The sequence below is a fragment of the Rousettus aegyptiacus genome, unplaced genomic scaffold, assembly GCF_014176215.1.
Source record: "Rousettus aegyptiacus isolate mRouAeg1 unplaced genomic scaffold, mRouAeg1.p scaffold_m13_p_8, whole genome shotgun sequence".
Classification (NCBI taxonomy): Eukaryota; Metazoa; Chordata; class Mammalia; order Chiroptera; family Pteropodidae; genus Rousettus; species Rousettus aegyptiacus.
Genome location: NW_023416311.1, coordinates 17,113,583 through 17,126,416, shown reverse-complemented (window position 1 = coordinate 17,126,416; position 12,834 = coordinate 17,113,583). Strand labels below are relative to the sequence as shown.

At 49.4% G+C, this 12,834-nt stretch overlaps 1 protein-coding gene across 5 annotated transcripts in view; it reads right to left on the bottom strand.

Annotated features, from left to right (window-relative positions):
- Positions 1 to 12,834, bottom strand: part of IL4R (interleukin 4 receptor) — a 39,748-nt gene that overhangs the window by 6,250 nt on the left and 20,664 nt on the right. For 3 of the 5 annotated variants that reach the window (XM_016136779.2, XM_016136778.2, XM_016136777.2), the window contains 5 exons: positions 11,956 to 12,094; positions 10,347 to 10,495; positions 9,054 to 9,205; positions 3,987 to 4,143; positions 767 to 866 (listed from right to left, as the gene is read on the bottom strand). In XM_016136779.2, coding sequence (XP_015992265.2) covers positions 767 to 866; positions 3,987 to 4,143; positions 9,054 to 9,205; positions 10,347 to 10,495; positions 11,956 to 12,094 — 697 coding nt within the window. The other 2 variants (XM_016136780.2, XM_036225643.1) reach the window with 2 other exon arrangements.

The following is a 12,834-nucleotide window of genomic DNA, read 5'->3' as shown; positions in this document are numbered from 1 at the left end:
TGTCAATCCTTAGCCCCTGCTAATCCTTACATGACGAGGTAGGGCTCGCTAGTCCCACTTCAGAGATGGGAGGACTGAGGCTCTGAGGCACCATGATTCCTAAGGTTCGAACTCACTACAAATCAGGCTCCTTCTACTCCCCCATATCCCAACCCACTGGGCTCTCTTAGGACTTTCGGGACTGATACAATATGTACTCACCATATCTCAGCCTGCACAGGAGACCCGAGGCTGACAGTGACGTAGCTACCAAGAGCCCAGGCCAGGATCCAAACCCAGGTGCCCTAACTCTGTAAGGCAATCGTCTAGAATGCCTCTGTCTACTGCCACCATGCCCCCAAGTGTCTGGACCATACCCTAGGCATGATCCATCTCCCTTTGCCAGAGGAAGGCCTTTCCCCCAGCTCTACCCTGGCCAGCTCATTTCTCCTGGTCGGGTCCTAGCTCAACTATCACCTCCTCAGAGGGGCCTGCCTGAGCCTCCCCAGCTAAAACAGCACCCTGGGACATTTCTCCCTTTTGCCCTGGTATATTCCTTTCAGTGCATTGATCACTATGGAAAACAGTGTGCTTATCTGTTGACCTGACATCTGTCTCCCCACAAGGAGCACAGGGTCCTTGGCCTTGTTTCAGCTGTTGCCTCAATGCCTTGCACATAGTAGCTGCTCAATAAATACTTATTGTTGAACAAGACCTTGCAGGCTGACAGATGAGAGGGGAGAGTCCCGCCTACTTCATATCCCAGATGGATTGGTTCAGGACTCACCTGATGATGCTGAAATAACAGGACAGAGAGATGACCAGGATGAGAATGCAGGAGATGCCGACAGCAAGCGGGAGGTGCTGCTCCCAGGGCCAATCATAGTCTGGAAGTAGGAGGGAAGCCGTGAGCCTTCATCATGGTGGGTACAGTCTGGTCTCTGCTGCCCAGAGCTGGAGACCGAGGCTTCAAGAAAGTGTCCTCCCAGGCCCTGCATGACCTGGCCACCACCAAGCCCTCCCACCCCCTCCCTCTTATCCTCCTCCTTACACACTGAGCCCTTGCCACTCTGGCCTCCTCACCATCCCCTCCAAAGCTCAGTGCCACCTCAGGACCTTAAACTTGCTGTTCTCTTTTTCCTGACGCATAGAGGTCAAGGGCAGTGACTCTGGACCTGGACTACCTAAGTTCAAAGCCTGACTCTGTCAAATCCCTGCTGGTGACCCAGGCCCCACCCCTCACCCTCTCTGTGCCTCTGTTTTCTCATCTGTACAATGAGGTTGATAACAGTACTTATCAAGGAGGGTTGATGTGAGGACCACACAATTTAATATACACCGCACTCAGTGTTTGCATGTCCATAAGCATTTGCTATCATCTTCGCACAGCTGGCTCCTCTTCCTCATTCACTTTACTGTCACCTGCTCCAAAGACTTTTCCCCAGCACCCTCTCTACCATTGCTCCTTCCGTCACTCCATCACCTTATCCTGCTTTATTTTCTACCCAGACTTACTGCCATCTGGATCTAAATCTATCTGACTTATTTTATTTACTTGTTTATCTTCTGTCTCCCCCCTCCAGAATGCCAGTTCTACAAGCGCAGGGATTTCTGTCTATTTTGCTCGCTGCTGACACCGCAGTGTCTAGGACAGGGTCAGGAACAGAGCAGAAGCTCAAAAAAAAATTGTGGAAAAAATGAATGAGTGTCCAGCACACTGTATATGTTCCATACTAGCTGTTTCTCTTCCTTCCCCTTCCCTTCCCCAGGTCAATGGCAGAATCAAATCAATTTGACAAAACTTTCTCAAGGACGTATTGTGTGCCTGGCCCTGTTCTAGACACTGGAGTCACAGAGTAGATACGACCTACAGAGCTCACAGCCCAGTGTGGGAGACAGATGGGCAAAGAGACATCCGTGGAACGAGGTGAGCAATGCTGAGAAGGATACATAGTGGGCGGGGTCAGGTACCTGCCAATCACCACTGTGCCCAGCACTTTGAAGAATCTTTCTTTCACTGAATGTTCATAATAGCTCCTACTCCTCCCTACTCTAGACGATGCCTGAGGCGGCCTCCCCTACCCTATGTCCCTTTCTTCTTTGCCAGGTAGCAATGTGCCCACCCTGAGATTTCAGCCAATGATGATTGTTCTAGTCCCCTTCCCAGACATTTGAGTTTCCAGCTTCCATTGCAGTTCGAAGAGGCCAAGTGACAGTCCTGGCCAATGAGATGGCAAAGGAAGTCTTCTAGGGAAGTTTCTGGAAAAATTTTTTGCTTCCTGATAAAAGAGAGAGATGCACAAGGTGCATTCCCTGGTGGTGGCCTTTCATTCCCTTTGGTCCTTGGAGTCTGAGGACACATGCAGCAGCCAACTTGAGGCCCTGAGGTGACAAGTCCAAGGATAAAACACCACCATGCAGAGGGAAAGAAGACAAGCCTGTGGGGTAACATCACTGAGCTCTGTACAATGGTAAGGTCTACTTGTAAGACTTCATTTCATGTGACATAACTCAATATTTCTATTGCAAAAGCCATGTGTGATAAAGTTGCAAAGAGCTGTTTTGGGGATGCAGCTACCAAGTGAAGGACTACATTTCCCAGAACCCCTGGCCATATGACCAGTTTCACCCATAGAACTTGAGAGTAAATCATGTGTGTCACTTTCGGGCTAAGGCTTTTAAGAAGGTGTGGTCTCCCAGCTCTCATTCCCCTTCTGCTGGCTGGATGCAGAGAATGGCAGGGCCCTCAGAGATTCTTAACTCCAGATCCACAGACCTCCAACGAGGTTGCAGATAGAAAACAGGGGTCTGGGAAAGAAATGACATCTCTATCTTCACTAACTTCTGACATCTGGCATTTCCTCCCATCAGGAGTGGAGGGAGCAGACCACAATTAGAGCAGTATCAGTCACTCCGTTCCCAACAGGAATCACAGCTATTCTCATATCACATTACAGCTGCCATGTCATGAAATATCATTTATGTTCATCTACTTTGAAATTATAGTATTTATAATAACCACATCGTTTTTAACGTGTTAATAAAAAAGCATATATTCCTAGGTAAGTGCACTTAAAAATATCTTTGTAATTGCATTTCAATAAAATTAGTTTCCCTTGTAATCCTATGTATTCTATTTTATACATTTAAAAATATTCTGAATATTACTCAGCCACTAAAAAGAAAAATGAAATCCTACCATTTGCAATGACATGGATGGACCTAGAGATTATCATGCTGAGTGAAATAAGTCAGAGAAAGATAAATATCATATGATTTCATTTATATGCGGAATCTAAGGCACAAAATAACACAAACTAATCAAAAACAGACTCACAAATATAGAGGACAACCTGATGACAGACAGAGGGGAGGGCGTTAGGGGGCTGGGAGAATGTGGTGAAGGGTTAAAGAAGTACAAATTAGTAGTTGATGGATGGTCGCGGGGGTGGGGAGCACGGCATAGGGAATGCAGTCAGCATTAACGTAAGGGCTAGGTGGAGAGCCAGAGGAGAGAAAGAGCAATTAGAGGGATCATTTTATAAACTCTATAAATGTCTAACCAATGTACTATATACCTGAAACTAATAAAATAATTTTTTAAAAAATCAAAATAAATAAATGAAATGAAATATTCTGAGATGGGGTCCACAGATTTCACCGGACTGCCAAAGGGATCCACAATATAAAAAGGTTTATAATCTTTGTCCTAGAGAATGATGGAAGAAAGGAAAACCATCCACAACCAGAAAAGTTCATATTGGTCTTTTACACAAGGAAGAAATACATTTTTACAGTGTTAAACCACAGACCTCGTGGGCTTATCTGTTGCTGCAGCCCAGCCTACCTACCCTGGCAGTATACCATGTCAGTTTGTACTCTGTTACCTGCAGCGAGGCATCCTATGAAATGGAAACCCGGATGCTCATCCAGGGGAAGTATCTGGCTACAGAATAAAAGTGGGGAGCAGACATTCTAAGTGCTCAGGACTCATGATAGATACTCACAGTTATACCAACTGACGTTCTGGCTCCACTCACTCCAGGTGCTATTGTAGTTCTGAGCCAAGGCCCTCACCCGTGCGCTGTAGGAGACCCCAGACTTTAGGGCCCTGGCTGGAAAGCGAAGGTTGGGTTCCACGTAGGTCACGTTATAGATTTTGAACTGATAGAAGAAAGGAAGATGTTAGTGCACCAGCTGGGGGCCAGGGCAGTGTCAGCTGCCACTTTGGCTGCCATCCTTAGCTAACTCCACAGTGTTTAAGAGCCACCTTCCTGGGTATTTATTTGGTCATTCCTCCAATTCAAGCCTTTGTTTGCCACTTCCTTAACTGTGACCAGAGTCAAGTGAGATGGGTCAGGGAACTGGCCCTCACCCTGCCCTCCTAACCCGACTGGTTAGCCAGATGACATGAGGCGACGGTTAACCTTTCTGAGTTTTACTTTCATCTGTAAATTGAGAGTTCCCTACTGTCACTTTTGGCTGTGTGACCTTAGGTAAGTAACGTAAGTTCTCTGGACCTTGATGTCCTCTTCTGCAAAATGGCAATAATAAACTCCCTCCTAGGGTTGCTGTGAGTATTAAACGGGTTAGTGCAGGTAAGCACTTAGGATAGGGCCTGGCATGCAGGGAACACGAGAGTGATCTTTCTGAAGCACAGTCACTGTGTCCTTCTCTCTCCTTCGAGCGCTCTCTAAGAGCCTCCACAGTCAAGCCCAAACTCATTAGCCTCGAATCTCAGCCCACCCAGCCTAGCACCCACTGAGAGGGGACTTCCAGAAGCTGCTAAGTGGAAAAGGTAAGACGATGACTGGTATGTCCTATCTGTTGCCTTTTGTGTTAAAAATGGGAGTGGGGGGAAGGCACAGTGATGGTGGCAGACAGACTGAGAGGCCCCAGGACCCCCACATTATGTCATATCCCTATGTGATCCCCTTTTCTAGAGTGTGGGCAGGACCTGTGACTTGTTTCTAACTGACAGAATGCAGCAAAGGTAATGGGTATGTAGGAACTACACATGTGATTATATCATGTAAGACTGTAACCCCGACTTGCTAGGACACCCGCTCATTCTCCCTTTCTGGCTTTGAGAAGGCCACGAGGGAAGGAACGAAGGGTGGCCTCCCGCCAAGGGCCAGCAAGAACCTGAGGCTCTCAGCCCACAAGAAACTGAATGTTGCCAACATCACAAGGACTGGGAAGTGATCCTTCCCTAGTCAACCTCAGATGAAACCACAGCCCTGGCAGACTCCTTGATCACTGCGGGGGACTAGCAGAGCCACACCCGGACTCCTGACCCCCAGAAATTATGGCACAGTAAATGTGTGCTGTTTAAAGAAGCTGTGATTGTGGTGACATTAGTATGTAGCAATGGAAAACAAATATGGTGATAAGTGAACACACATGTTTGTTTGCACAGGTGTAAACTCCAGAAGGACAGGCAGGCCTCCAGGCCCTCTGCCCACTCCAGTCTGGCCTCCCTTCTCTCCTGGCAAGAGATGGGAACAGCGGTCCACCTCTGGAAGAGGAACTGGAGGTTGCGGTCAGACAAAAACACATTTCCATTCTAAGTCCTTTCCTATCATTTGAATTTTTTACTTCATATAAATATTAGTTTTATTAATAATAAAAAAAAACTTAAAAAAAAATAAAATAAAGTCTGTGTTCAAGATCAATTCTGACAGCAAGTGAACAGCTCAAACCCTCTGCCCGGGCTTCTCCCTGTGGGGCGCACCCCCTTGCAGCTCTCCCTCCTCCTCAGGCCCCTGCAGCCCCTTCTGGGTTGCTGGCGGCTCTGCCTCTGCCTGTGGGTTGGAAGTGTGTTGGGGAAAACGATCCGGTGTGAAGTGAGCAGGGTGGAGGTGGGGGGCTGGCAAAGCCCTAACGGGTAGCTGGAGAAGCTGGACAGCAGCTGGAGCTGTCCAGTGGAGCCGAGGACGGGATGGAGCTGCAGGAGGAGACCAGGGTTGGGAGAGGAGGGCGCTCTTCCTTTCTTTCTAAACATGTGTAAGCCGGAAGCAACAGTTGGATCTAGTTCACCAAAGGAACATAATATCCTGGGGAGGAGTGAGGATTGGGAAATGTTCTACTAAGACATAAAAGAGAAATCAGAGCTTCCAGGGAACTACTCAGGTTGGTTTGTTTTAAACAGAAAGACCAGGTGTTCGGGAGACCACCTCTGAGAGGAAAATCCAGAGGAGAAAAAACAGCACAGCCTCTGGAGTTCAAATTCTGGCTCCAAACCTTAGCTCCACCCTTCCAGCTGTGGGACCCCGGGCAAGTCATGCTACCTCTCCAGCCTCAGTTTCCTCATCTAAAATGGAGAGACAAATACTTTCCCATCTACAGGGTTTTCCCAACCATTCATGATAATATATGTTGTTTGTGGCACATAGTAGGTACACAAGAAATGGTAACCATGGTGATTGCGAGCATGGCTTTCATGACCCTGAACAGACTTGCGGCCTCATTTTCTGCCTTTTTACCGCACACACGCCTTCATCCCCAAGCCTCTTCATATTTCCAAACCTCTGTTCATGTAGTTCCCTCCTTCTGGCCTACCCTAGACTTCCTTCCCTATCTGAAAAATTCCTATTTGTCCTTCAATGCCCAGGCCAAAATGCTACCTCCATTATGGAACCTTGTCCCGAAAACATCCAGGACCAAGAGTAGCTACGTTCCCAAAATCCCATGGCAAGCTTTAATATCTGCTTGGAATTGATCCCACCCAGTTTGAGCCATAGCTGGTGCCTGCAGTGCTGTAGCAAACACAGCTGGACACCCATCCGGCACCTACGCCACTGGGGTCAAGTACCCAAGGCTCAGGGCAGGTAAGGCTCTGTCTGTGGCTCCAGGGTTAATCTTCACTGGTCCAAACAAATTGTGGCCATCCCATTCCCAGCCTGTGACTGGTTAGAGAGTATGTGACCAGCTCTGGCCAATACTAATGAGTGGATTTCTTCAGGCCCAGCTTTGACCTTGGGAAGAAAGACATGGGGGAGGGGTTTCTCAGTGGCCTCTGTCCCCCACCCACAACCAAGCTGGACCTCAATTCTGAGGCCTGGGGCAGCCCTGAGCATCTGTATGACCACTCAGCCATTGCCAAGGCACGGTGACCAGTTCTATCCACTGGCTGGAGTTTGGTGCCAGGTTCTAACCCTGGCTGCATTTCAGCCAGCCCAGTCCCGGCTTCCCCTTCCCCAGAGTCTCCTGTGGTAAGCCACCCCTTCCTCATTCTCAGCCCATCCAGCTTGGGTGGAACTGACCCCACCTGCAGCTCCAGAGGTGGGGCTGTGACTCACCGGCACCCTCTCTCCTGCCCACAGCCTGCGACAAGTTCAGAGACTGGCACTCCAGTGGCAACTGAATTGCTATCCAACCCAAGCAATGGAGCCCCAGGACTTTTATTGGGACTATCTGGGTAGAGAAACTTTTCCCATTGCAGCTTTGGGTCGTAGGCCTGGAGCTGCGAGTGGGCATGTCAGCCACTATAGAAGGGAAGAGGCTGCCTAAAAGCGAAAACAGCGCAAAATAAAGACAGGCCAAGAGGTGGACAGAGTCCTAGAACCTGGGTCCAGCCACGATAAGCAAATAAATACATTTCTTTGGACCCTTTAGGCCATACCCTTCTCTCTCCTCCAAGTTATACGCTCAACTGAGCCTTGCACAGGTGCAGAGCACAGGAAGACTTACGGACAAAGCTGAACCCACTCCCTTCCTTGGCATTTGTGCAACCTCCCTTTCCCCAGCTGCTCTCTGAGCTTCACGCCATGTGTGCCCCATTCCAGCTCCTGCCCCACATCCTGGCCCAGGGCCAAGGGAGAAACCACACCTGAGAGGTATAAATCAATACCCACTACCTCCCTGGCTTGGCCAGGAAGAGAAGCAGCAACAACAGAAGCTGACATGAAAGCTTCATGTGTCTGGGGGCCTGCGCCCTGGTGGCTGAGGCCAGGCCAGCCTGAGTCCAGGACACAAGGCATGGCTCAGCACAGGCCCTCGACAGCTGTGATCAAGTGAGTTACAGACCAAGGCGAGGGAGGACAAGGCAGACGGGGATTTCTAAGGCCTATGGCACTCAGGAGTAAAGGACGAGGATGTTTACGACACTCTTAGTGCCAAGCATGGGAGCTTGTCTATATCACACAGTTCATGCTTACAACAGCCCTAGGGGGTGGTAATCTTGTTACTCTCATGTTACAGATCAGGAAACTGAAGCACAAGGAGGTTAAGCAACATACTCAAGATCAAGCAGCAGACAAGCGGCAGGGCAAGTACTGGAACTCAGTTCTCTGGGACACCGAGGCCCATGGTATTCAGATGTCCTTCCGATGGGAATTTTGAGGGGAATTTTGGGTGGCAAGAAGTGACCTCCACCCTCACCTGCAACTAAAATAGAGGGGGGCCAAGCCATCACTGTGTACAGCTCCTGCTAATAGTTACTTGATAGCTTCCTATGAATCGGCTCTCCCTTTTAAAAATGTCAATAAACGTATTTAAAAAGGAGCCCGTTATCAAAGCTGTGATTGGAAAGCAAGTATCAGATGCCGTGAGTGTCACATAAAAGTAAATGCAGTGAGAACCTAGCGGCAGCGTTAAATAATGGCTGAACTTGTTTTCTGGGGGAAAGCTCTAAGACTGCAGCCTCCAATCTCTGTCAAAAGAAGGATTAGTAAGCCTGGCAGCTCAGTTGAGACACCTTCCTGGACCGGTCAGGACTGGGAGGGAGCTGACTCACAGTGACTATCGCACTGTGGGGCTCAGTCATTTAACTGTGTTGCTGAGGTACCGCCGAAAATTCCAATGTCCTGTCCTCTGGGAAACAGACATGGCTCAGAGCCTTCCCTTACAGATGAGAAGCAGGGCCCAGAAATAACTCTCCTTCTCTGCACACAGAGCTTCAGGGCTTGACGGGTGGAGGGACCGGCCCAGCACAGAGTCAGGGCAGAAGCTGGAACTCTAGGTCCCCAGGGTTGCTGTCAGCCCAACCATCCTCCCCATCTTCCACCCTGGGGCCTGAGTCTCCACCCGTGAGTCCCAAGAGGTGGTGCAGAACCCCTGCGGCGCCCACTCACATCTGTGGGGTCATCCTTATTTGAAATGTTGACCTGGTAGAAGAGCCCGGAGGACAGGTAACTGTCAGAAGGGTACGGGTCACTCCAAGTCAGCTGCCACGTGTGGGAGGTGCTGTTGTGAACTGTGAGGTTTTCGGGGGCTCTGGGTTTCACTGCGGAGAAGCAGAATCTGGTGAGGGCTTGTCTGGCCCACAGATCATGGGCCCTTGAGATTTTTAGTTGACATCACCTCCGTACACATTTGTAACATAGCACGTAGAGTCAGACTCATACAGAGAATCATAATACTCATTCTAATGTTGCTACAATTCTACTTAGCACTATAGGGGTTATTAACTACCTTTCTACAATTAATGCAAAACATATAAGACAAAATAAGCCAAACTTCGGCTTTTTCACTTTTGTCCTTCACACTTTGGGCCACATCTGTGTCCTATATTATTTACAGAGTATTTTTCTTCTCTTTTTGATTTATATGTTTAAAAAGTCAGTCTCTTTTCAAGCAATCATATCACTGAGATCACAAGTATAAAATACGCATTAAAATCAATATATACATGTAAGAATTATTTTAATTCATGAGGGTGTTCATGGGTCAATTTCCATAACCCCCCGATGACCAGCAGGCCCTTTCAGAAACTGCTGATGGAGTGGTGCAGGCTGTGAGCTCTGTGAGAGACCCGTGACAGACGACCTCTGCTGTTTAGTAACTGTATGACCATAGGTAGGTTACTTGCCTTCTCTGTACTACAATTTATTCAATTGCAAAAATGGGGAATAACTCTCTTATGGAAACTGAGGCTCAGAGGTAATGTGACTTACCTAAGGTCACACAGCAATAAACAATATTTTAAACTCCTGTAACTACACCCCAGCCAGCTCATAGGGAATGCCTGCGGGGACTCTGGGTACCAGGATAAGGTCGGCTTCCAAGGTCTAGACAGTCTGAAGAACTGCAGCTGAGCAGTCAACAGAGGCAGCAAGAATGGTTCCCAGTTTAAGTCTTTGATCTGTAGCAAGCATGTCTCCCTTCAAAACATGCCTGAACTCGACACCCCAGTTGGGGCACTTAAATTCAGGGGCTTGAAATATCTGAGCTGAAGGGGGCCTGATGTACTGCTGAACCCAACCCCATTTCATAGATGGAAGGACTGAAACCCAGAAAGGGGCAAGAATCCCATCAAGTTTGGGAAAAGGTACGAGGCTACTTGGGGCCCCTCCCAAAGAGAGCCTGCCCCTCTGGCCCCAGAGCCCAGCTGGCTGTGCAGACGCCCGCAGCCCCGCCCCACTCACCATGCTCGCCGGGCATGAAGGAGCCACTCCACAGCAGCTGCTTCCCAGCCCACAGGTCCAGCTGGTAGATGTCCGCAAAGACCACATCCATTGGCATGTCACACACACACACGGCACTTTCCCTGTTCTCGGCGACACATGTGTGACTTCTGCAGACACAGTGCTGCGTTAGGCGGGTCTTGTGACCCACAGGTGTCCCCCAGACATGCCTCAAGGAACCACATACTCTTCCAGTTTCCTGGTCGTCCTGCCTCCAGGACCACATCTGGAGACTTGGGGGCTGGACGCCCCGAGTATGGTGGGGACGAGGACTCGGACTGCCTTCCCTGCCAGCCATAGGCCCTCACCACACCCACGCTGGACTCTATATGCCCCTCGCCGCAGCCTTGGTCCCAGGACCTGGCTCATCCTTAAAAGCCAGTGAAAGGGGAGAACCCGTGGCATTAAAGAATTTGTAACAACACATGCGTATGTCCCGGCACACCTCTGAGGGCACAGCTTATCCTGGTGTCCAGAAGCCTGTGGCATGCCCTGGAATGCTGCCTATTGGCACACTCCTTGTGTACCACAGAATTATCCTAATGTGCCACCAAAAACAGCCAACCCTGCACGCATCTCAAGAGCTAGGCCAGGGGACAGCCCTTTTCTATAAAGGGCTAGATAGTAAATATTTGGCGCTTTGAGGATTATGCTGTTTCTGTCCCAAATATACAGCTCTACTGACATAGCACAAAAGCAGCCAGCCAAATACAATATGTAAATGGATGGGCATGGCTGTGTGCAAATAAAACTTTATTTACAGGAACAGGTGGTGGGCCCAACGTGGCTCATGGGCCATAGCTTGTGGTCTCTGGTCTAGGTGCATGTACCACATACAGAAGCACAGCCCAGCCCCCTTAGTATATGGTGGAATACCACCTCTGTCAGTGTACCCTACATTCCCGTGTGCTGTATATTCCAGTGAGGCCCGGAACTGTGTGCCTTGTGTACTGATCATGTCCTGGGCACCACCTGTAACAGTACATGGATTATTCCAGTGAACTACAGGGATCAATGTACTCTATGTTCCATGGTGAATTCTACTGCTAACACTGTACCCCCAGACAATGGTCTAGCCCACTGAGTCTCAAAGTGTGGTCCAAGGGTCCGCTAGGTCAAATTATTTTCATAATCATACTAAGACATTGTTTGCCATTTCACTCTGTCTCTGACAAGCACGGAGTACAGTTTTCCAGGTTATATGACGTGTGACGATGCCACTGCTGTGATGTCCTGTTGAATGTGGGCACGTGTGCTGCTGAGATTCAAATTTTCTGTAGATAGCTATAAACTACTTAGACAAAAGCTTTTTTAATTTTTAAGCATGCTAAAGAGTCCGGAGACTAAACATGTTTAAGAACGACCAGTCTAGTCCAAGACTCCACCCACATCCACATACCACAGTGCACTTGGAACATCGTGACACACTCAGTGTGTCTTACTCACACTCCCCCATGCCCAGGAAGCCACGGTGGACCACATTAACCTCCTTACACTCTGGAGCACCACCTGGACCAGGCAAACTCCCAGGGCCCACCTCGCCAACCTCCGCGCTCTCGCACAGGCTTACTCAGAGTTCGTAAAATTCAGTTGATAGGACAGACGGAGCTCGGCGCTGCAGTTGGTGGGCCTGGCCATCTTCCACTCACAGGTGGAGGTGCTGTAGTAGTCAGAGAAACAGGTGGGCTGATGCAGGACTTTAACGCTCCCTGGAGAGACACAGAAATGCTCTGAGCAGCCAAAGCCCAACAAGCAAGAGGGACAGGCACCCCCAGGAAAAGTGGGAAACCAGCCCAAACCAAGGACCAAGGGGCCCATCACAAAACAAGGAAACCAGAGTCCCAGGCACGGCCGTGTGCCAGTCTTCACAGAGCTGGGCCAGAACCAGGGCCCCTGCAGCTTCCCAGGTCGCACTGGGGTGATTGTTGAAGGTGGGGTGCAGTGTCCATCAGAGGGGATGCGTCAAATGCACCTTTATTTATGCAGTTCAACTACTTGCCTTTGGCCAAATCAAAGGGAAAATATGTGACAACGGGCGTCTGCTCCACAGCAGTGTGAGTGGGGAGGCGCTGTCATCCTTGGGCCTGCTCCCACCCCCACCTATTCTCTGCACTCAGAGGCTGACCCCCACGGTCTTGTCACACGGATGCCCTCGTTCTCTGGGTTCCTGTTGGGTCTGGCCAATATAGAAGGGCTGGACGAGGAGCTGGGATACTTCTTCCAGCCAGTCAGTGGCGGAGCTGCCATTTGAACCTGGCAGGGTATCTATCGGGTCTGCTAAATCATCTGCGCTCCACTGCCCTCGCTCCAGACCACCCAGCACCTGACCAACAGGCACGTTCTTGCTCCAGTGCCCAGCACCAGCCTCATCATGCGCACCATCAATTTGCATTTGTTCGCTGGATTATGGACTTACTACATTATGGAGAGTCTTAGATATCTAATAAAT